Source organism: Varanus komodoensis, unplaced genomic scaffold (genome assembly GCF_004798865.1).
Source record: "Varanus komodoensis strain SLA01 unplaced genomic scaffold, ASM479886v1 scaffold50, whole genome shotgun sequence".
In the NCBI taxonomy this organism is placed as follows: Eukaryota; Metazoa; Chordata; class Lepidosauria; order Squamata; family Varanidae; genus Varanus; species Varanus komodoensis.
In genome coordinates this window covers 113,772-137,179 of record NW_025336088.1, presented here as the reverse complement: position 1 = coordinate 137,179, position 23,408 = coordinate 113,772, and the positions used below count along the sequence as shown (strand labels likewise).

At 44.9% G+C, this 23,408-nt stretch overlaps 1 protein-coding gene across 5 annotated transcripts in view; it reads right to left on the bottom strand.

Annotated features, from left to right (window-relative positions):
* Positions 1 to 5,647: 5,647 nt before the first annotated feature.
* Positions 5,648 to 23,408, bottom strand: part of ACBD4 (acyl-CoA binding domain containing 4) — a 32,100-nt gene continuing 14,339 nt past the window's right edge. For 2 of the 5 annotated variants that reach the window (XM_044447079.1, XM_044447078.1), the window contains exons 2-10: positions 21,497 to 21,588; positions 20,409 to 20,529; positions 19,291 to 19,375; positions 17,652 to 17,793; positions 13,893 to 13,987; positions 12,678 to 12,873; positions 9,455 to 9,645; positions 6,861 to 6,914; positions 5,648 to 6,270 (exon numbers count right to left, since the gene is read on the bottom strand). In XM_044447079.1, coding sequence (XP_044303014.1) covers positions 6,160 to 6,270; positions 6,861 to 6,914; positions 9,455 to 9,645; positions 12,678 to 12,873; positions 13,893 to 13,987; positions 17,652 to 17,793; positions 19,291 to 19,375; positions 20,409 to 20,529; positions 21,497 to 21,581 — 1,080 coding nt within the window. In that variant the 5' untranslated portion in view covers positions 21,582 to 21,588 and the 3' untranslated portion in view covers positions 5,648 to 6,159. Of the gene's footprint in view, positions 6,271 to 6,860; positions 8,205 to 9,454; positions 9,646 to 12,677; positions 12,874 to 13,892; positions 13,988 to 17,651; positions 17,794 to 19,290; positions 19,376 to 20,408; positions 20,530 to 21,496; positions 21,589 to 23,408 lie in introns of all 5 variants that reach the window. The other 3 variants (XM_044447081.1, XM_044447080.1, XR_006416385.1) reach the window with 3 other exon arrangements.

The window sequence follows — 23,408 nt, the reverse complement described above, 5'->3', positions numbered from 1 at the left end:
CGCCTTATATAACCGAGCCAGCCCCCACATCACAGTGCGCAGCCGCTCTACAGCTCTCTTGTCCCAAGCTATTCCGGGATTTGTGGTTTCTCTCTCCGATCGATTGCCCAGCGTGCGCCTGACACAATGACTACGATTCCCAGAATGGCGGCGGGGTTGTGCTCCTTAACCAATCAACTTTCAGTTACGGTTGGACGAAGAACGAGACGCTTTCTGATAGGTCACCTTAACATCTAAGGCGTGAATAGCTATAGTGGTTGTCTTTCATTTGTAGTTCAGCCAATGAAAGGAGAGTAGTAGGAAGCGATAGGAGAGGTGGGAACTGGAGCGTACCATCAGTTCAGGCTGGTATTGAAATCTCCAGTGGGTGTCGAATAACTCCTAGAACTCTTCATAGATCACATATTAAGACGGAAATTGCTTCATGTTCTCTAAATCTCATCATGAAGCTGCAGAAAAATGGCCCGGAGATTCTACCCGCCAGAGAAAAAATGGTAGCACCCAAAAAAGTAGTTCCGACGTGAGTCGGAAAATCAAGAGGGTTCCGTAACCGTTCACTCGTTTAGGACCGCAGAATTTCATCAACACCTCGCATATTTGTGAGTAGGAGGAATGTCATCCGGCGGCGAAAAAGATCTGGTTGGGAGATTCCGGTAGGAAGGGCAGCGGAAGGACACTAGCAATTGTGTAAAGTGACAACTGTGTTAACCTATGATGGTGACTGTTCCGCGAAGAGGGAGTTGTAAACAAACCGGTTAGAAATTAGTTCCGTCTTAAAGGTACAAAGTGAGCAGCCTCCTAAATCTAATGATGTAATTGGAAGCCTTGGAAGGGGATTGTGGACTAGTGATTAAGGACTGAATGCCTGGAGTCTTGTTTGACTTTGTTGCTTCCTCTAGGGAAGAGATATGTGAGTTGCAATGGATTAGAGTACTCCTGGCTTCTATTTCTGGTTGTTAGGAGAAAGTGTGTGGAGGACCGAAAATCAATGGCCAGTAGCTAAATTCTAGGCAGATGCAGCACTTCAGATGTTTAGGAATAGGCTAAAGTCACCCCGTGAGGAAGCAAATGTACTTTGTACATGCTCAGAGAGCCTTTCCTTCCCAGCACCTGCTCCAAATCCTGTGGGGCCTTCCCATGAAACTATAGTATTGCAACTCTGGAAAACGACAGGGGCCATATTAATGACTGAGCAAAGGCTGGAAGGTCAGCAACGCTACTGCTTCCATTCCTTGCACAAGCTGCTAAGATGCAGGCCAAGGCTCCCGCAACCCGCTTTCCCACACTGTGGCCAGAAAGGATACCTAATCCCAAAATGGCCTTCCTTTAAATGCCTCAGTTGATGAGGCAGATCCTTGGCCCCTGCGGCCCCTCTTGTCCGCCACTGGCGACAGCTCGCCAGGGGGTCACGCAGGACGCTTCCCCAGCCGGGGCTGGAAGCGCTGGGGGCTGCGCACGAGCCCTTCGGCATGCAGAGCGTGCGCTCTCCTCCCGCGCTATGGCCCCTCCCCTGCCTGCTGGCTGGCGCTGCCCAGCGCCTTGCGTTGCCCGCGGGAGCGAGCTGCGGAGCGGCGCAGCGGCGGTGGGCTTGCCGCTGAGCCCTCCGCCTGCGTCTTACCTTGGGAGCAAGCGGGCGAGGTGTTTACTCGTAGTGTCTAGAAGACCTGTCCTTGAGATCATAGCCTGTACTGGGGGCTAGACTGACTCCCAGCTATTCCCTCTTCTCTCCTAAGCTGATGAATTCATGCACGGAGACGATGAAATAAACCGAAATGGCAGTGTTTATGAGTATATGTTTATCACTTTACTGACTGCATATTAAAGTCAATCATATAAGAATTCATTTTCCATGATAAGGAAGCAAGGATTATTTGTTTAATGTTATGGCTGAACTTCATTGGGCAGTTCAGTGAACCCTGTCTTGCTATCTATTTTACATCCTGATTAGCGAGTTTGATCAGTTTTACTGCTATTAAACTTTTCTTTCTAGTGCAATAGTTTTCCTGAGAGAATTGTGAAATACAATACACATTTTTAAAAAATGGAGCAACATAAAATTTTGTACAGGCAAAAGTGCACTTACGTTGCAAACATATATAGTCAGGGTTCCACTTAACATTAATACTTTTTAAAACTATAGAACTGAAGTATAGGAACTAGGGTCCTGTAAGGCCCAGGAAACAAACTAAGAAATTAGATTCAGCACAATTTATCTTAAGTATACTTGTGAAGGAGCCGGTTCCATTCTTTTTCGATTTAAAAGTTCAGATTTTTCAAGGCATATCTTAATTAGTTTACAGAAAAACAGATTTTGCACATCACTTTAAACATAGCTAGTAACATTCTTGCCAGAAAGACAGCTTCTACAAACTCACTAAAGATTCCCAGAAGAAAGGTGGAGGCAGAAAATAAAAGTTTTAAGACAGTGCTCAGCTTAGGAAAATAAAACACCCTAATGCCTGTATGTTACACATGGAGAAACTAAGGTTGAGGACTTGCCCAAAGCCATGCAGAAGTGATTCCGAAATCCTGGTCAGATTACAAGTCAGTTTTATTGGATGACTCAGAGTGAACCGAACAGTGATCCACCAACTCTTGAGTAAGCCAAAGGATGTTAATAATTTAATAGTATTCATGTCTCCTCAGAAGTAAGTCCACTTGAAATCAACTGGCTGACATGTAAATTGATATAAGATTGCTGCCTATAAAGAGCAAGGTCAGTAAGAAACCTGATGTTCCCTTGGAAAGAACTCTGACTTCAGTGGGACTTGCTAGTGTGTTTAGAATTACAGCCTAAAATTTGTAATACTGTGTTTGCTGGAAGAAGTTATTCTATTTTGTGGAATATAATAGCATGAAATAGATAAATAATCCAATTTTAGATTCAAAGCATATACCATTTCCAATTTCTTGCTGGCCCTACAAAAAACAGAGGGGTGGGTCAGGTATTTAGATCCAAGTCACTTTCTGTAAAATGGGATACAGGTGACCAACCTCCTAAAAATGGCATGAGAACTGCTACAGTAAGATACAGTAAGAATGTTAATACTTGGTGGAAGTTAACAATTTTCTTTTAGTTGCAAAATGCTAGAATTTGCTGTCTAAGTTTTTCTCCCGCATAGTTGTAACATAAAATCCATCCTTTTCGCTTTTTAAAGAGGCAGCTCTTGCTTTCTAGAAGTGTTCCAAGCAAACTCTGTTTTGGTATTTTTGAATGTCTTGCTGGCTGCTCCCTGAAGTTTGGCTTCACTCTTGTTTGGACAGGCTGCTCCCTCTTTGGAAGAGGAGGGAATGCAAACTGGCAGCTAAATTCCATTCCAGGATCCTTGCAACCATGCCCCAGGCAAGACTGCCAGTTTCTTCCTCTTGATGACACATGTAGAGAACTTTCAATCATGGAAATGAAGACAGGGTCTTCATTTAGAGGGCATCCCTTCATTTAGACGGGCATCTCATGAACTGCACCAGTCTTCTCTTGTGCCTTTAAGAAGAGGTTGCTGTGCAGGAAGCAGCTGGGAAGCTTTTCACAGCAGGGTGATGACAGTATAATGTGCTAATCAAACAGCTCTTAGCAGGCACAGCTACAGCAGTTGTCCAGTTGTGCAAATTGTTGGGCAACCCTAATTTCCACTGGATTCGTTCATGCACACCCAGCTATAAGCAACAGCACAAGTGGAATCCAGCACATGGCCCAGTCAGAGGATGTAAAATTATGTAATGAATGATTAACTTGGATCTCCATGTAGCAAGCTTGTTTTGTGGATATCTGGGTACTTCTGTTGTGCTTGTGCTTCACTGAGGCAGGGTATTGTATGGAACAGGCATCTACTTAGAATTGTAGTGTGACTGAAAAGTCACTGCTATCACTCTTAAATCTCAGAAAGACCCTTTGTACGCTTCAGTTCCACATATATCCATGTCAAGTCTGATCTGAAATTCACTTTTGGGTCTACCATGGGTAATGATCAAGAGATTGCAGGATGAGGCTACACACATTTGCATAGCTTATTTGTTTAGAACTTTTATTTATCCCATCCTTCCTCCAGAGGTCAGAGGGTAATTCATTTTGGGGATACACACACTTTTTATCCTTGTGACTCCAAGACACTGTTTCAGCAGAGTGTGACTGACCAAGGGCTACCCAGTGAGTTCTCTGTGGCATTGTGAACTCTGTGCCAGTGTTGTAACTACACCTTGCTGTCTCTGCTGGACTCACCCTTGCATTCTGTGCAGTAAAGCTAGCTAGCAGAAATCTGGCTTAATATAAGAGAGAGATGTTAAATGTTTAACTTTCCTGAGACATGGATTTCTAGAGGTTTAGCCTCCACCTCATGGGTGTCTCGGTGTAATTCATTACTTAACTCTCTTCCCTTTTGTGTGGAAAACTGAAATGCTACATTTAGTCATACTTAGAGTAGACCCATGGAAAGTTGGTGTCTTAATTATGCCAAGCCAGATTTCTGCTGGCTTACTTTGTCCTGACTAACATAAATCTTATGAGTATCAGTGGAACAACCCTAAGTATGACTAAGCCTAGATGCATCCCACTGTTAATAATGAGGCCAAGGTTGACCTCCACTTTCTTAAGGAAGAAGGCCTGCCCATACTGAGAGATGTGTATGTATATAGACAGGTGCATTCCCTTGTGGGGATACATATGTATGAAAGGCCCTCAAGAAACTCTGATCTCACCAGCAGTGCCATCAATATATGGGCCCTCCACCCATACTATGTGGCATGCCTTAATCACTGACACTTCGCCTGTTGAAAATAATACTGAATGACACAGAATTTCCCTAAAAGCCTTTTCATATTATGTGATTTTTTATGGTCTCATAAAATTAATATGAGACCATAAAAATTGAATGTTCCTTTTACTTTGTTGGCCAAAGCAAGGCAGCTTCCAAACCCAAAAAGTCCCCCCACCCACCCACCCAAAGTGGGGTTTGTGTGGGAGGTTGCTCTTTCTTGTGGTGTTTGCTTGCCCATATGTCCCTGCATTATCATCCTGTCTGATCATAGCACACCTGGGGCTAAGCAGGCTTGCTTTTTGCTTCCCCAGAAAGCAGGACAAAAGCTAAAGAGCTTAACTTACAAGCAGGTAGATATTGGTTGAACATGAGAGACTTAATTATATTAAGAACAGATGGTCAATGGCACCAATTGTGAGGATGGGGTAGCTCTTCCAGTAGAGGTTAGAAAACCACTGATTGCAGATACAGATCAAAAGCTGAAGTATCAAGCAGGTGGCAGGACTAGACTGTCTACAGCATGCCCTCCAAATCTAGAATTGTGCTGTTCACCTCAAGGGAGCTGGTGCAGAGCAAGATCTCCCTGAATGGGTACTGTCTGACTCCTCGAGGGGCAGGGGCATGTGGAAACCATCACCTTACTCCCAAGGGGTTGCCTCTTTTCTCTGTGATTTGGAATAACTAATTGGCTTACTTGCCTGCATCTTAAACACAGTAATTCATACAAAAATGAACAGATGCATAGGTGCAAATTTCTCTGCTAAAACATCTCAGCCGCTGCATCAGGGCAATGGGTTTGAGCTTATTCTTTGTTACATCACCTTTCCAGTTCATACACAACAAATAATCAGTGTGCAAACATTCCAAAACAACTTCTGAAACAGGCAAGAGAAGGATGAGGACTGCAGTTTCTTTATTAACATGAAGCTCTGCCACAGCTGGAAAGGGTTAGATACCCTGAGACCAAACAGCAATCTCGAAAATCCACCCCTTCTTTGGGAGATAAGGGATTTGCTGAGAAAAGGACCCCTTCCTAAATTATAGGCAAGGAAAGCCTGCCTGCCAACTCCACAACAGAGAGTCTTATAAAGTGATGGGAGACCTTGTTGTGAAGGCTTAATGTGGACTGGATTGTCTGAAGAAGCCTTGTTTCTGTTTTTCCTTGAATCCTTCTTCATGCTAACTGAAAGTACATTTGCCTCTCTCCTCTGTGTTTGGTATAAATCAAATCTAATTAAGCATCTTCCCTCCCCACTTCAGGACTACAGGACTGCAGTTAGGCAAAGATCAAGACATGCTGTGCCCTGATGGTAGAAATGTTGGCAGGAATCCAGTGTTTTAAACCTTCAGAACTTTCTAGCTCTTTCTTCATTTGTTTGAAAAATGCTGCTAGAAGACAGCTAGCAATTCACCTCTTCTGTCTCTGAAAACACCAAAGGAGCAACTGGGCAATGAAAGGCCATGTGAGCAAGAAAAACCAGGTAGGAGGAGACAGGTGTACAGGCCATCTGGGCAGTTCCTGTGGAACAAGAGAAGAATGTTACCTCATGCCGGTTCTCAACACTTCTACACTTCTCCAAGTGACTTACTTTATCTCCCAGTTTAGGTTTTATATAAAGGTGATCAAATAGGTGGAATTTATCAACTCAGACCTTGTTCATTGATTAAAATTTCCCTGCTGCTAAATGGGGGCTGATCACAAGCAAGGAATGATGGCAGAAACTTTTTTTTTACTAATGTCCAGACTCTTATCTATATAGGATGCAATCCTATGGACTGCACCATTGCTACTTTGAAGCCCCTACACTCAGTGGATTCCTATGTCCTGCAGCACTGAAGTCAGAAGGACAGAAGGCATGGTGGAAATTATCTTTGCCTCTTCATCCCCTGCTCCTTGATTTTTTTTGCTAGAGGAGCTTTTCAGCCTGACTAGTGAGGGTGCAACAGAGGGGGAAGGAAGGAGGCTCAGGATAAATTATATCCTCCCCTCCCCATGCAGTGGAAAGACCCCTTTCCCCATCTCTGAGAATGAATTTCTGACTTCAGAGAGGCAGCTAGTGCAGTACATTCTGTACTGGCTGGGAGAGAAGCCACAGTGGAGCACTGTACCTTTCCATCATGCAGTATGGTCAGTGGGCTAGGATTCAGCATTTCTCTATGGTCCTGAAAGACAGCAGCATCATGATAAGTATTTATGCAGGCTAGAAGCCTGTGCACTATTCCATCTTGTACTTTATTTTAAAAAGCTCTTTTGAAGATGCATATTATTGAATTATGTAAACATTTTAAATATGTAAGAATTGCATTCTTGGTTGTTTGCTCAAAGATTTACAACTCAACACTAATCAAATACACACCTTTCTCCCCAACACAGGTTTATTATCCTTGTTAAAAGGTCATCTTGTGAGATTGTCAACCTATTCACTAAGTGCACTATTTAATTTTGTTTCTATTTTTCCACTAGTCTTGTTTTGCACTTGCTTATTAAAAAAAAAAAAAACTTCTTAATGTCCTCCTGCCCCTTCTCACACCTTTTCCTTAGTGCTTATAGAGCTGGGCAGGGCAACCTGTGATCCTCCAGGTGGCTTGGCTGGGAGGGGAGGAGAAACTCCACCAACCCTTCCCAGCATAGCCAATGGTGAGGGATCATGAGAATTATAAGCCAAAACATCTGCAAGCCCAGAAATAGTTCATCCTTGATCTATTATGGGGTAAAGTGTGCCTTCACCCAGAATCTAGGAGAAAAGTATGTGCCAGCTATCAAAACACTGCTTTACCTGCTTTCTTGTTCTCCTCCTACAAACTGGTGAAACCCTTTTTTATATAATCATGGCTGTGGACAATTTCAGCTCACAGAGGTCACCTATCTGACTAGCAGAGGCTTGGGTTCCCTCTGTTCCAGGCTTCCACTCCCCAGTGCTACCTCCTCACCCACTGGCTCCTTGGCAAGGATGTGGGGATTTCTGGGTGGTGGTGGGGGGTACACTCATCCAGCCCTTGCAGAACTGATGCTTATGGGAGCTCGTGCAAGGAGCAGATGGCTAGGCTTCACTTGCCCTTTGCACTGGACTGTGCACTTGCCTAACATTTGCAGGAGCTTCTGCAAGCTCTGCCCAAGTGCCATGAGGCAAGTGAGAGGTTGGCTGCCCCAGGTGCAGGAGCCCTGCAGCTGGGGCACAGGCAGGGGTGAGCAGCCAGTCAGCTGGACAGGTGAGCAGGCAAGCTGGGAACTGAGCACGTGGGCAGTGGCGGCAGCAGCAGCGGCACTCCTGCCTTGCTGGAGGTGGCAAAATACGATGGGCTGGACTTGCTGCTGGGAAAGGCGGTTCTGTGTGTCCTCCATTCTCGTTAGCCCCGGCAGCTGGGTTGCTTTGGCTGGTGATTGGAGTCTCTGTTGGGATGCTGGTAGAAACCAAGGGCTTGGCCAGCATGAAGAAAAACAGCTGCTGAATGCTGAAAGGGTTGTGGTGTGCATGTGTGTGAGAGCGAGAGTGGGGGGGGGAGGAGAGGGGGAGAGAGAGATGACATCAGTAGGCATGGCTACCTCAACACTGGCCAGCCAACAAGCATCATGAAACTCTTCTGTACACCTACCATATGAGATAACAGGGAACCAGATAGCAAATCCTTGCAAGTTTTAATTGCTGTGAAGGTTTCTTCATTAACAAATGATCCCTGACCTTTTCCAGTAGAGAGACTGCTTTATGTTTTTGGGCTAGCAATTCAGGAGACAACACTATAGACTCCATCCTCTATGATCAGAAGCCCACAAAATTGGAGGCTTCAGATCATCCAGTGCAGGGCCTGAAGAAAGGCAATCTTTGCCTCCCTGTGCTCCCCTTGCCCTGTTTTCTTCCCCCCTCCCCTCCCATCTTTCGTTCTATTTCCCTTTCCTTTCCTTTTTATTTTTATTTTTTGGCTACATGAGCTTTTTGGCACATCTAGCAATGGCACTTGGGGGAGGGACAGAAGAAACCTCAGAGTAATTCATATCTCAGCCTCTTTCCACCCACCAGACTGTCCCCTGTTCTGACCGTAGAGGCCAGCAGGTGCAAGTGCCCAACCTACAACTCTCCATTCTGTGTCAGAATTCAGCCTCAGACCTTGGAGGGGAGATTCTCCAGCCTCCTGTGGCCCTTTAGACAGTGTCCAGGGACCACAGGATTGTTTCCTCAGCAACTTCCAGGGAAGCTTATTTTTATTTCACATATCACATTTTATGTCACCGTCCACAGTAGATACATAAGGTGACCAGCAGCAATAAAATCATCAGTTTGCAAGAGCGTACAATAAAATGTCACAACAAACATTTAAAATGAGAAGATGAAACTTTCATCAGCTGAACATGAAAACTGTGCAGAGAAGAGAGAATGATCATTTCAGAATGCCAAAGCCCTGCCAAAACAGAGATACTTTTGCATATTGGTCAAATATCAAAATGGGGGAGAAGGCACTTGGAAGTCACCCTCCTGCGTCCCCACCAAACACTTATCAGATGTTGATGCAACATATCTCCTGATGCCTCTTCTTGCCTGCTGTTGTACTCTTCCAGCACGCAAGAAGTCTTGCCTGGTAAGCAAGGAACTTCTGTTCTTGCGAAATCTCTATTAACTTTAGGACTGCATCCTAGTGGCTAACAATCCTAGGTGCAGCCCCAACTGATCAGCAGTTTGTAGCATGACATATTTTCCCTAGGAATGTACCTGCAAGGCTGCCCATGATTCCAGGTAGCTGAGTCTCTCCATCACTTCCTTCACATCCTGCTGCAAAGCCTGAATGGTGCTTGTCACCTGCAGATTCACTTCCTGTTGGATCAAGACATCTGCCAGGTTCTCACTGACAGCTTCAGGACTGTTGGTGCTCAGAACTGTCTCATCGGGGCTAGTCTGTGGGTCTGTGATGTAAGACAGAACCGAGAGATCAAATAGGCTTACAGCAGGAGGATTTCTTACACATGGCTAATAGGCTGTGAACCAAAAAGGGAACTAGAATTGTGGAAATGGAAATTAATATCTAAAAGGAGGGCTCCAAGACACAAATCTACCTGAAAATCACATCCACTCTAATTCTACATGTGCAAACTGTGGAAATGTGGCCATGAATGATTTTGGCAGCCAGTAAATGTCTCTCTGACTCTTCAGGGTTGGGGTTGGGGTTGGGGTTGGGGTTAGGCACTGCCACTGCTGCTCTTGATTTTAACCATTTTCTCATATCAAAGCCTCCCCCTCACCCACCGAATGCTGCATGGGCCCCACAAATAGCAGGGGGTTTCATTACATGAGAACTAATAGAAAGCAGTGCTTAAATATTAAGATGCAAGTAAGTGGAGCTGAAACTTGCCTGGAAATGACACCTGATTAAAGAAAAACCCTCATCTAAACCTCTGATGGGTGGGATAAACCAAACATTAGCTAAGCCCCTACTTTTCATGCAGACAATTCCAAGTGCATTTGCAGCTGTCAAATACAGAGGCACATGACCCTGGACAGCCACTGCCACTACTTGCCTGTTGGAACACCTTTATGTGCTCATCTTTATAGGGGCTAATTGTTCAGATCAGGAGATTTCCCACTACCCCCAAATTTCTTAATTCTTTTCCATTGGGAAATCAGGAATAATCCCACCAGGGTCAGGAGACTGGGTGGTGTAAGAATTGGGCCCCTTACCCCAACTCCTTTTTAAAGACTTCCTCACATTCAGGATCTGATGAGTCACCCTGTTCCCTGATTGTGCACAGGGGCTGGGTAAAAAGGTTCCCTAGAAAGTAGCATGTAACTTCTGGAAAAATGGGAGGAAGGATTACAGCAGGATAGGCAAAAGTCAAGGGATGGGGGGAGGGGGACAGCTGCCTTGTCTCCACAGGTGTGTTACTAATGAGCCTCTCTCAAGGCCAAGAGCCTGAACAGGCCAGAGGAGCAGTCCAGGAATGTAACAGGATGTTCCTGCGTGGGTGGAGGGAGGGGTGGGAGCACTCAGTGGAGCTTTCTGCAGTATCAGGCAATGCCTGCCCCACCGAGCCAGCCTCATCCTGAGGCAGGGTGCAGACTATGCCATCTGCCTCAGGCAACATATTATGGGCACTGAATGTAGGACAAGTTTCCTCAGAAAGCTGTTCCAGGCCACAAATTCACCAACTCCAGCCTCTTGCAGCAGCATGGTGAAGAAGTGCCTCCAGGATGGTGCAATAGGCTTGGGGCTAGGGCGTAAACAGTGCCACGTTATCCAGGACAGCAACTGAACTAGAAAAGCTCTCTGAAGACTGCATATGGTATATGTGCCCGTTACCATTTGGGGTGCAGTTCCTCTGCTGCTACACTGCTGTGAGTACAAGCACAAGAGCAGTTCAGTGAGAAGTGGATGAGGGCGAAAAAGGAGGAGGAAGCCAACCAGGGGTGAGGAAAAACAGAAACATCACCTTTTAACCATTTAGTCTTTTTGTCTTGGCCAGTCGCCCAGGCCCAAACTGATTGTTTACATTTTGTTCTTCTGAAGAGCAGCCATGGGGCAGGTCCACATTGGGACCTTAGCACTGGGAAATGGGATTTTAATCTTCTGCTACATGCTGATCTGAATCTCCCCCTACCCCTCCACCAACAGAGGTTCCCATTCAGGGTCCATGGTGGAGATGGTATGCTCATGGGTACTCTAGGCTAGCCCATGGGAAGGGCACAAGATAAAAGCCCTCTACACTACATTTCCAATCCTGATCCCAGGCTCCTATTTAGGAAAGGAACACAAGCACACTGGGCCTACCATGTGATTAATGGCAGGTCTACTTTGGCCTTCACACTTGTGTCAGAATGAGGCAATAAACTACATCACTACATTTTGAAAGTGCCTCCATGGTAACATAAATGCTGAAAGCTCCTGCATCAGTGGAAACGCTTCTAGCCCAGACTACTTGCTGCTGTTGTACTTGCAGGGAGCATTTTCTAAAACACAAGGGGGCATTCAGAAATACGATCCCCACGATCCCCACAACTCGCAGTCTGATGTTGCAGAGGCTGTTTTAACATCTCCTGTCCATTCCACCTCATTCTGATGCATGCGCAAACCAGGTCCAGGGTTGGCGATGGATCCTATTCATGCTCCCACACATAACGTTCTTCTGACATGTGGTAAACTTGGCAACTTTGGGGGGCCTGTGTGCACATCTGGCAATTGGGGTTGCTGTTCTGTGCATCATCACAAAGCAAGCATCGTACAGATGAAAGCAGTTCCAGCTTGTGGCCACCTCAGAATATGTGTGGCCTGGAGGTAGTTAGTAGAAAAGAACAGAGAAGCAGCCAGAGGACTGACTTTGCTTTGAAGCAAGCCCAGCTGCTACTCAGGTATTTTTGTTATTAAAAAATAAAAATGAATAATCTGTAGGGGAGTAAGGCACTTTGGTGGGCATTGAAATGGTGCACACCAGTGTCCACAGGTGCCATGCTGCTTATCCCTGCAGGAAGCTGTCACAACAGAGAGAAGACTATGAGAAATTTAACCCTCTGGTGTGCTGCCTTACTAAATGCAGAGGCATTTCCCTTCAAGTATATAATCACTGTAATATAGCAATTGTCCCTAGAACAGAATGTTGTATAGGCTCAGATTTCTACCATCTTACCTACCACCATGTTCTGTGTAATGGAAAGAAAATTGGAAAAAGGTTTCACAGATTTCTACAGTATCCCCACTCTCACACATCCTATCTGTCTTTTCCTGCCTATAATTCACAGTGCTTACCTCTTTTCTCAGAGTGTCACAGTCCTTGCATTTTCTGGCAGATCTGTCATTTTCCTTTTCTATTAAAATGTTTTCTACCAGACTTGGTCTCTCTCTTATCCCAGAATTAAACCAAATTCATTACAGAATTTTAATGTTATAATTTGCACAGGAGCTATGTCAGCAACACATGTCACAACAGCTAAAAGACCTGTTTCTGACCTGTCTCTTCTCTTGTGGAGCTCAGTTTTTTAAGGCACAATGCCTGTCTCACATCTGTGGTACCAGCTTTGTTCAGCTCTCCTTCCCTGGCTGTACACAGTGCATGAACTGAAGGCTTGTGCCCACTTTGCTCACCAGCCTGAATGCTGTGAGGTTTGCTCAGAGGAACGATTTGCTTGGCTGATACCCTCCTGGCCTGTGGGAGAAGAGAGAGCGAGTTAGTGTGCAAGAGCCAGGGCATGTGGAGACTACAGTGTGTAAGTTTCACAGTCCTTTAACCATTGGGAATCTTGGGGAGCTGTATTATGAGCGGACTGTTCAGCCAGATGTGTTGTCAACTCCCATAATCCCAGCTAGCTCTCTTTTCACAGAACCACCGCTCCAGCATTCCCCAAGGGAGTGCAAGTGTTATAGTTCTGAGATAGAAGTCATAAAACACTTTGAGGGCTGTCACAAACTATGGCAAGAGAAGGGAGTTTCAATAGGCAGGCAGGCAGAGCTGTCCTCATTTCTTGATAGGGCTGCAAAGTGCATTCTGGTTAACCAGCTTTGCTCAGGAAGAGCTGAAAAAGTAAAATCTGAACATGCTTCGTGCTCCTGTATTTTAAGACTAAAGCAAAGTCATTGTTTGTTTCTTACCTTCTGTAATTTTTGGTATGTTTTCAAATTTCATGTTGCTTAGTAAATGAATTCACATAATGTGAATTAACCTACCAAGGAGTAGAAATCTTATAAGGAACCCTGCTCCAGTCAAAGTGCTCAGATCTTGCAAATGCTGTCTTAAAAGACATCAATCAGTATGTTTCAGAAAGCCTTGTTGGGGACAATTGTTGCTGCAAATGTGACCTTAAATTTATGAATTAAAAAAGGAATCACTTTATAAAGCAGCCCTGTGATGTTGTCAGTTCAAGAGCTTTCAAATTCTTAATGTCAACAATCAAGAAGGCAATGTGTCACAAATCCATCCTTTTTTCCTTAGCAGATTTTCTGCAGTAAGGAAAGAGATGGAAGAGGCAGTGGGAAAAGACTACAAGTGCTCGACAAAGATGTCTGGACCTTGCATGAGTGAGGCAGGATGATGGTGCCATAAAAGCCTCATCTGGAAGCAACCTCAAATAAAAGAGTTGTAGTTAAGAGGGAGTCTTCAAGCTAGGATGCTGTGAAAGGAAGCCTGTTTTTGGTGCCCCACACTGCCAGCCTCTGTCCTCTAATCACCTGATCAGGAGCCACCTGTTCCAGGCTATCACAGAATATCTCACTCTCTGTATCACCAGTCATTTGGCTGTTCTCAGTAATGTTGTGGACTGGCTCTGCAATAGAAAAAATCACTGCTTAGATGTGGAGAACAATGGATGTAGACAGAAGAATGAGTGTGTACGTGGTAACTGGTAATGCCTGAAAGTTCAGATGCTGGGGATTCAGGTCCTTTACCTGGCTCAGGAGACTCCACCTCTGGCTCCCAGTACTTGGTGTTGTACGATAAAGATTAAAGCCAAGGACACAGGAAGCTGCCTTTTACGGGGCCGGAGCCCTGCCCCATTTAGCCCAATGCTGTGGACAGTGCCTGGAAGTGGCTTTCCTTCCTGGGTTTCAGACAGGGTTCTTTCCTAGCCCTGTGCAGAGATGCCAGGGGTTGGACCTGGGGCCTTCTGCAAGCCAAGCAGGGACTCCACCACGGAGCTGCTGTCCCTCGCAAGGCAGCCAGGGTATGTGCACTGGCACCCGTATCACTCAGATCATATTCCAAATGCACGCTAAAAGCAGAATCAAAGGAAGCACTTCTTCTTGCTTTAATGCTAACTATAGATTTAGCCTTCAAGAGCTGTGGAGCAACTCAGATTTAACAGCATTTTATCCGATTTACTAAAGAGAAGAAATGCAAGAGCCTTGTTTGAATCCCACTGCTCAGGTTATGCACAGCTCATTAAGAACCAAGAGTCAAGCTTCAATTAATCCATGAACTTGCTTAGAGATAAGCTTATCAGTTCTGGAGGCATCAGTGTCTAGCAGAGAAGGAAGCAACCGTTTCTTGCTCAGAATGAAGTCTTGTCAGGCTGTGTACAATGGAATCCCAAACCCTCACATCTCCTCCCAAGAAAACCCAGTGTTCTTGTCTCTGAGCAAGCGCAGATTCCCACTGAGAGCTCCCTTGCCTACGTATGTATCTCCCTCTGTTAAGTGGGGAGATGCATAGGAATCTCCCCACTTACAGAGAACAGCCAATCTCTCTCTTACTCTAGATATTTTGTCTCCAATTTCTACCAGATTTGACTGTATCAAGAAACAGGACACAGGAGAAGACTGCAGGCTTAGCTCTTACTGGCTGGAGTCACGAGGATGAGAGAGCAGCTTCATTCCCTTCTCACTGGTGTCCTCTGAATAGACTCCTCATTCTCTCCCATGTGTATGAATGTGACCATTACCCTTAACAGTATGGCAGAGTGCTATCCTTGGGCCACTGCTGTGGGGACAAAACCTGCCCTCCATCCCGGAGCACAGCTAGCCGCATTCTCAGTGGCAGGGACGCTGCAGCAGCCAGCAACTGCGTCTGCCTGTGCCACGTGAAGGCACGGAAGCCCCACCCAGCAATCAGTGCAAGATGAACATCCTCACTTCCAGAGAACATTTAAGAGCAAATGAAAACTGGGCATTTTCATTTAAGTATGAAAGCATCCTATTTAACATTTGGTGGCCACAAGGCAAACAATGACACCCAAACTGGCAGGACTGTTTTCAGATCTCAGGAATGACTGCACAATGCTAAGGGATCCTTCCCTGACACAGCCGCCACTTGGTGTCAAGGCTTACAACAGAAAAGAATCTCTCGTGTTCTCCCGGTGTGAAAGGCAGCAAAGGTGCTCTGGCAGCGCCTGCCCCTTCCTGTGTACTGTGGCTGCTCTTTACTGTTTGCATGAGCCGTGGCACATGGAGGAGGGTGCTCCTCAGGCAGGGATAAGTCCTGCAATTTAGGGCTAGTAATATAGCCCAGTGGGAAACCAGAGGTAAGGGCATCTTTCAGCATTTCCCAGGTGTCTACTATTCATGGCCCACTCTACATTAAAACTGGATGCTTCAATCCATGTTCTGAGGCTGAACATTTTTACTTTTAAATATGTACGAGTGTGCAGCCTCAGATACACCCGCCCTGTGTGCTTCTGAATAAGTGACTGCCTTGGCATGTGCCCCCCTCCCACCCTTGCCTGGGCATTTAATTCTGTTGTGTCTCTGCATCTGGAGTGACTGAATGATCCATTTATTACCAGCTGTGGCAGATTTGCCCACTCCCATGAAAAGCAGGGATGAAATGCTGTATGGAATTGTTCAAAGATGCAGCAAGCAGCATCCTTTGTAGATGGGTGAATACTCTGAGCTGATAGGAGCCTTTAGTTCGTTATTTCTCAGGCACCACTAGGAGTAGCACATGGTTTGGGAATTATTGGTCTCTTCTTTCAGCCCAACTACAGCTTCCTTGGCCACTGATAGTCAGGCTAGCCTTTGCACAGAAAGGTACAAACTATGATCAGGGACACGTGTAGGACAGGTAGCAGCAGAAACATGATAATGACACTGCTATACTCTGTGTGTGTGTGTGTGTGTGTGTGTGTGTGGTCTCTTAGGGCCTAATCTAGCAACTATCATTATTGACTGCAGTGGGGAGTGATGGGAAAGAAAGTTATTATGGACAAGAGCCTCTTCCACCCAGTCTTTTAATCATCCCTCCTCAATGAACAATGAACTTTTCAGCCTACAACCATGATCAACTTTCCACTGAAGAAAGGAACTGAAGTTCAAGAAAAATCCAGTGAGTGTGCATGGGAGGCTTTTCAGCTAAGCTGTAACCTACATTTGAGGATGCCTGCTGCACCAAGAACATGCTTTTCTTGGCTGTGTATACAAGAGCTAGGCAGGCAGAGCTGGCTTTGCTATGAAGCAAGGAGGCAGCCATCTCAGATGGCAGATTTGGGCTGCATTAAAAAGCTGCAGGTAGACAGTGCCAATGCACGTGGCACAAGTAACTAGGAAATTCTCTTGTACAAGAAAATTCTGCTGTTGAAATCAATAGAAGCCAGGCCCTGGGGTCAACACCCGGTGTCCTGGAGCAACTGCCACTGCATACCAGCCAGTTCTGGGCTTCCTCCCCTGTCCCCCGCGCTCAGATCTGCAAGTGACCCGTTAACATTTCTCACAATGACCATGGTGAAGCATCAGTGTGGGAAATTTAAAATGGTGGCTTCAAGCTATCTGCTGCTGTCATGTAAGCCTGCAACTATAGGCCCACGAACGTGAAAGGAAATTCACTAGTGGGTATTTTACTGGAATTTTATTAAAATCCTCAACCCTGGAACAGGTACTGAGGGCAGCTCTGCAAACGTGACTAGCTCCACTGCTGGTGACCCAGCCAGCAATAGGGCTCCACTGTCACACTGTGAAGAGAAGCGATAAGAATTGGGATGTAGGCCAAGTTTCCCTTTTGGGAAAAAGATCAAAGACGGGTTAAAGAATGGATAAGTTATTTAGAAAAAGAAACCCAGCATGCACTGAACTCCAAATCAAGGTTGGAGGTGGCTGCCTTTCTTGCCTGCCAACATCCTGAAGATTAGGAGGTGGGAGCTGCCTATGCTCCAGGCTGATAGAGGGAAACTGCACCTGAGCAAGCTCAGAGAAGGACGTGCTGCTTGCAAGATTAAGGACGCCTTGCCTTGAATTATGTGATTGTGGAATGAACTGACACAAGGTCATCCAGCTGAGCCTTGGGCTGCTAAGCAAGAAGCACTTTGGAGGCCAGGCAGGGTGGAAGGGTGTCTCTGCAAACTCACAGAAAGTGTGCAAAGAAGCACTGGGGAGGCTGAAAGGCAGGGACCCAAGCTGACTTTCATGTAATGATTTGAAAACCACCAGCCCAAAGATTGGGGCACGCTCTGCTGCCTCAATACAACAACCGGAAAGCATGTTTGGACTGCCCCACCCACTTACCTTTGCTGCTGATGGGCATACCTGTTTTATTCTTGAAGAAGGACTCAGGGGGTCTGGGCATATCAGGAATCACTTCATAGAGTGGTTTGAAGTATACAAACATGTCCTCCGAGGATTCATCCATGGGCACGGTGTTGATGACCTGCCAGAAAGTCCTAGAAGGGATTCCAGGTGGTACAAGACCTTTCACTGGGACCTAGTGAATGGTCTGGGAGCACCTGAAGCTGCAGCACTGTTGAAGCAAAGCAGGCCTAGGCCTGATCTAACTCCTAGATCATTAAAAGCACCAGTAAACCACCTTGATCTTTGTAAAGGAGCAGTGGGAGATCCAACTTTACTAAGTAAAAGTGCTGTTTGCTGCCAGAGGGGCACATTCTTTCTGCCCCATGACTGTGACCCACACAGAAGATGGCACTTTGAGCATATTTTCCTCACCCTTCCAATAATTAAGCAATTCCAGAATGGATTTTCAGCAAGTCAATCATGTGCCAGGAGAAGGAAATATCCATAAAATAAAATAGGAGGCAAAAGCAGTATGGTTCTGTAATCGCCGGACTAAGAAAGCTCCAACTTATGAGCAGTATTCTTAATTTTTATGATATACGAAATGTATTCACTGCTCTACACCCAGTAAAATATCAAATATCAAAGCAATGAACAATAAAAGGGAGAATCATAATCAGTGTTATCACTCCAAATATATCATAAGCTTTAAAAAATAGATTGTGGCAATAAAACACAAGAAAATGCCTAAATACAACTGTCCTTGGTTGGTGCCAAAAACAAAACAAGGGCCAGCTTGACCCAAACAGGCTGGGAATTCCACAGAGAAAGAAGGAATACATGCAAAGCTTTTCTCTAAGCAGAGTCCAAATGGTGTGCAAGTCCTACACAGAACCACCAGGAGTGCCTCACTGAATGACTTCAGTGGCTGAGCAGGCTAGTAAGGGAGAAAACATATTCTCAAATATCCTACGTCAAGCTTTTTAGGGGTTTATAAATGATGAACAGTTTTAGAAAAATTCTGAATCTTTTATGGATGTTTCACCCCATTTGCCACAAGGATGAAAATTAGAAGAGTGAGGGGAAGAAGTTGCAGAGGAAGGAATTCTCAAACAAATACATCTAAACACAAATCTGCCTGCCAAAATGCAAAAATATTTCCCTATTTGGGATTGTTTAATAGAACATTTCCATTCATGCATGCTGTTGTACTTAGAAGATTAAAAAACTAAATTCAGCCCAAGGCATAAATCATGAATTTGGCAATTTACCTCGTGCCAAGCTCTCTGAAAAAAAGCTAATTTTAGAATCAAAATTTCACTTTGAATCTCAAACATCTGACACATTCTAAATTGGTGAAAATACTCCTCCATTCCATTCACAACCGGTTGGAGGTTGAGAGCCAAGAGTGCTCAACCTCCGGACTCCCAGATATCCATTCAGACCTGAGCACTGAAATGCTTTCATTGCCATGCCTCCTCCCTACGTCCCTTGCCATGTGTTCCTCAGCAGGGTTCAGTGTTGTGCTCCGGCCTACCTACAATGATGCTTTTTACTGTAATGAGTTACCATGGCAACCCATCCAGTCAGCCCCACAGAACAGATTGGAATAAGAAGGGTGTTTCCCATTTCCTACCTTCTGGGCTGCCTTCTTCATCTCTGCAATATAAGCAGCCATGGCTTCCTTTTTGGTCATCTTTCCCAAGCTATTCCATGCATCCCTGCCAAACCACAAAAGTAATTCTCACCTGGGGAAGGTGCTTTATTTTTGAAAAAAGAAAACATGAAAGGGGAGGACCTGTGGACTTGGAGATCCTCCACAACCTAGCCATTATTCCTTCACTGGTTACAGTTACTGACCCATGGGTGAACAGCACTCTGTGCATGCTCTGAGTCACATTGCATTTAGCTTTAGAATATTAGTTTAGAATATTTACAGGACATTTTTCCATACAATCACAGCAGAAAACAACACAATAGGATAAAGTAATACAGTAAAAGCAACATTTTATTAGGTCAGATCTAGACTTAATCATGCTACAGAATTAGTCAAGTTTACAGTAGCGCCATTCATATCAATGGGACTTAAGTCTGTCAAAACTTACTGAAGTCATTCATTTCAACAGGTCTGCTTTAAGTATGATTAAGTATCGGTCCAACCTAATAAAGCAAAATAGCAAAAGATCATGGGGAAAACAGCTCAAAAACTACTAAGCATGATTCCAGACAAAGGGCACTCAGTGCTAACAGTGGGAAAGCATTATGCAGCCATGCCATATTTTTTTCCTTAACAGATTTCTTTGCTAAGGATGGAAGAAGCAGTGTGAAAACACTGAGTGGAAGATAACACTGTCTGGACCTCCCATAAAATTCCATGAATAAGGCATGGCACATTTCTTTTGAAAGCACCAAACATCCCCAGTCAGCATAGCCAATGACCATAGACTATGCAAGTTGTAGACTAAAAGATATGGAGGCAGCGGCTTGGTGAGGGCTAATATTGGGCTCTGTAGGTCAAAATCAACACCCTGAAGTGGCCTAGAAGCATGCTAGTGGGCAGTGCAATTGGAGCAGTTCTGCCTGTAGTTAAGTAGCGGCACTGTGAAGAAACATCCCAGTGCTGAACCCTGTTACAGAAAATACTTTCTGTAAGCTGCGGCTAAGTTCCAGCTGAGTCCTCTTAGTTTCAGGTAACTCTAACTAAAGGTAATGCTCCACCTGGTACTCAAAGAAGTTTGTCTTGGCTCTTCTTACCATTTATACCTGCCAATGGGATCCCAAAACCCTGGCCTGGGAGTCTGACACTGGCCCACCACTGCTTGCTTGTAGTAACTGTAAAAGCGTAGCATTTCTTCATACGATGGGCGGTAGGAACCTGAGAGAGGAGGAGGAAGCGATTAGAACTTCCTGCATGGAGTTGTGTGTGTATGTATGTGTGTATGTATCTGTGCATTTGTGGGCACATGTGTTTCTGCATCCTATTTTAAAAGTGCCTGACAGAAGAGGCTCACTCCTTCGGAAGCCATCCTTGAAAGAGATCAGGAGGGTGACCACCCAGAGGAGGGCCTTCTCTGTGGTGGCCCCCCAACTGTGGAATATGCTCCCCAGAGAGGTTTGCCTGGTGTCAACACTTCTTTCCTTTCGGCTCCAAGCGAAAGCCCTTTTATTCTCCCAATGTTTTAATTGTTCAATTGTTTCAATTTGTGGTTTTACACCGAATACTGGAAGCTGTGATATTTTTACTCTTTTATTTTTATTCTATTTTATCAATGTTGCAAACCATCCTGAGAAGTTTGTGATGGGATGGTATGGAAAAGTTTTAAATAAAATAAATAAATAAGCACACACCAAATCTGCTTTCCCTCATAGTAGAGCTTTGGAGAAAAGAAGATTTCAGTTAGTTAAGGCTGAGAAAGTTCAGCCTGCTATCACAGAATTTTTTATTCAATAAAATTTCACAAGGAAGATGTTGGACTATGGAATGAGAATCTTATGCAATGGCTTTCACCTGGTGCTTAGGAAGAGTTTGAAAGCCAGATGAGGCACACTGGAGGTGTGTTGCTCTGCATTTCAGCCAGTACACATAGCCATGTGTACTTTGGCTATGTCCCACCTGCCCACTTTGCCAAATTGGGTTGCATTCTACACATCTATGAGGGAATTGTACAAGCTGAGAACTCAGTATCAGGCCCAGAGTTCAAGCTTTAGAGAATGGCAGGCTTTGTGTTTGTTATCTTAAATTCCTTATGGCTTTTCAGACAAGCTTAGGGAGTTTGAGGAATCTTGTGTCATCTTGAGGTAGGCAAGGCAAGGACTTGAGAACATCCCAAATAGGTTTTCACCATTCTTGGGCAAACTCTGGATGACACGGACAGCTGCTTCAAATTGCTTCTGGTAGTCTGGCTCTTCTGCCTTCAACCCCATCATGCCAAGTCTGGAAGACAAACATTGACTGAAAGGTAAAGCTCTGGTGGAAAAGAAATGCAGAGATGTATTGAATTTGGGCTCCTGACAGGTGGCTTCACAAGTATTGGACAGAAAAGTGAGGAAACCCAAATAATGTTTCAACATTCTTACCCAGGGTCTTTTATGCTGTGGTGAATTATACAAACATCATTGCCCCAAATCCCTTTTCCTGGTTGATCATCATCATCATCATCATTAAAAAAAACAACAACAAGCTATCAACAATCACATAGCAACACTTGGTTTAGAATAGCTTGGGTTTATTTATCACTCAGAGATAAGAAAGTTAACCAACATTGTCATGTGAGTCCTTGTCAGAGGTACAATTTATTATCTTATGCATAAGGTACTTTGAGATAATGGGAAACCACCAGCCCAAGGGCCAGTTTGGCTCACTAGGCTAGATGTTGGCAAGACACCATACTTGAAGTCTAGTTTCTCATCTATTGTGGCCTTGGGATGGTAGGTGAAGAAGGAATTCACTGCAATCACTCATTCCTGATAGGAAATTTTGGTGGAGATTCCCTTCCTTTTCATACTGCTCCCTAATTTACTTCCTTTAGTTAGCATGCTGTTCTGCCTCCCAGCTGGGAAGCTGAGTGGCACATTAAATGCTTGGGCTGCTCTGAATTCTCCTCAGTTGGAGGGGGAGTGTGGGAAGCAACACTTCAGGCTGCTTCACCATGGGCCAGATTTCCTTTGGCAAGAAAATCTGAGGTGCAGTGAGGACGGCTTCCCTCCACCTGGCACTTGAGTTGGGAAGGCTTTGGTGTTAAGCTGTACACCCAGCCGGCACTTGCAGGGGCCAGCTAAGCCCCTCAGCATCAGCACTCAGCTGGCTCCTGTGAGCACTGTCTGAGTGGCTCAGTTTAGAAAGCAGGATAACTCCCGCTGAATGGTTCAGTGTGAGCTGTCATGAAACAATGGGTTGTTGCTGAAATGAGGGTTATGTTTATTTATTTAAAATATTTCTATGCTGTCCTATTCGCAAAAAGCCTCAGGACAGCTTACAGCATAACATGTTGCGTGAACCTGTTACACACATGGTTTAACACGAACAACTCATGAAGACAGCTCCTGGCTTCTTGCTGAGTTGTGAACTGTGGGTTGTTTGTGATTAACCAACCATGGCTTGTTATTGCAGTCAGGTCCATCAAACACAATAACCCACATTTCAATAGCAACTTAGTTTAACAACAACCTACACTCAACCCTTGAGTGTGATTTACTGTTGTCTGAACTCTGCCACAGTGTTTCACTCCTGCTTCTCCTTGCCCATGCATGCCATATTCCATCCATTCCATAAGAATGTCTGAGAGCCATCTGGACCCTAATCCAAATATAATTTCTGACTCTAGTTTTAAATAGACAGTTCTGAGCATTACCAGTTGAAAGTTGATGTGCTATTCAATCTTCCTTCAAGGATTTTCTTTGATAGGAAGAAAGGTGGACACCAGAGTGGGGAAACATGAAAGGGTTACAAGCAATGCCCATAATGTTATGAGAGAGTGTGTGTGTGTGTGTATGGACCACCCCCCCCCAATATATTATGGACATCATTTGGACCCCTCTGTAAAATTCTGCGAATGAAGCCTTGTCTGAAAGCATCCTCTCTTTAGTGTCCCCAAAGTGCAGTAACAGCATGAGAATATTGCCAAGAGAAATTTTAGACCTTTGCAGGATGATGGCCTCGAGGACATCCTACTGCCAAGGAACCTCTATCCTTGGCAGAATTCTCTCACCCAGTAGTGTGCTCCCTGGCTCAAGGGTTAGCCTTCCACCTAGGAC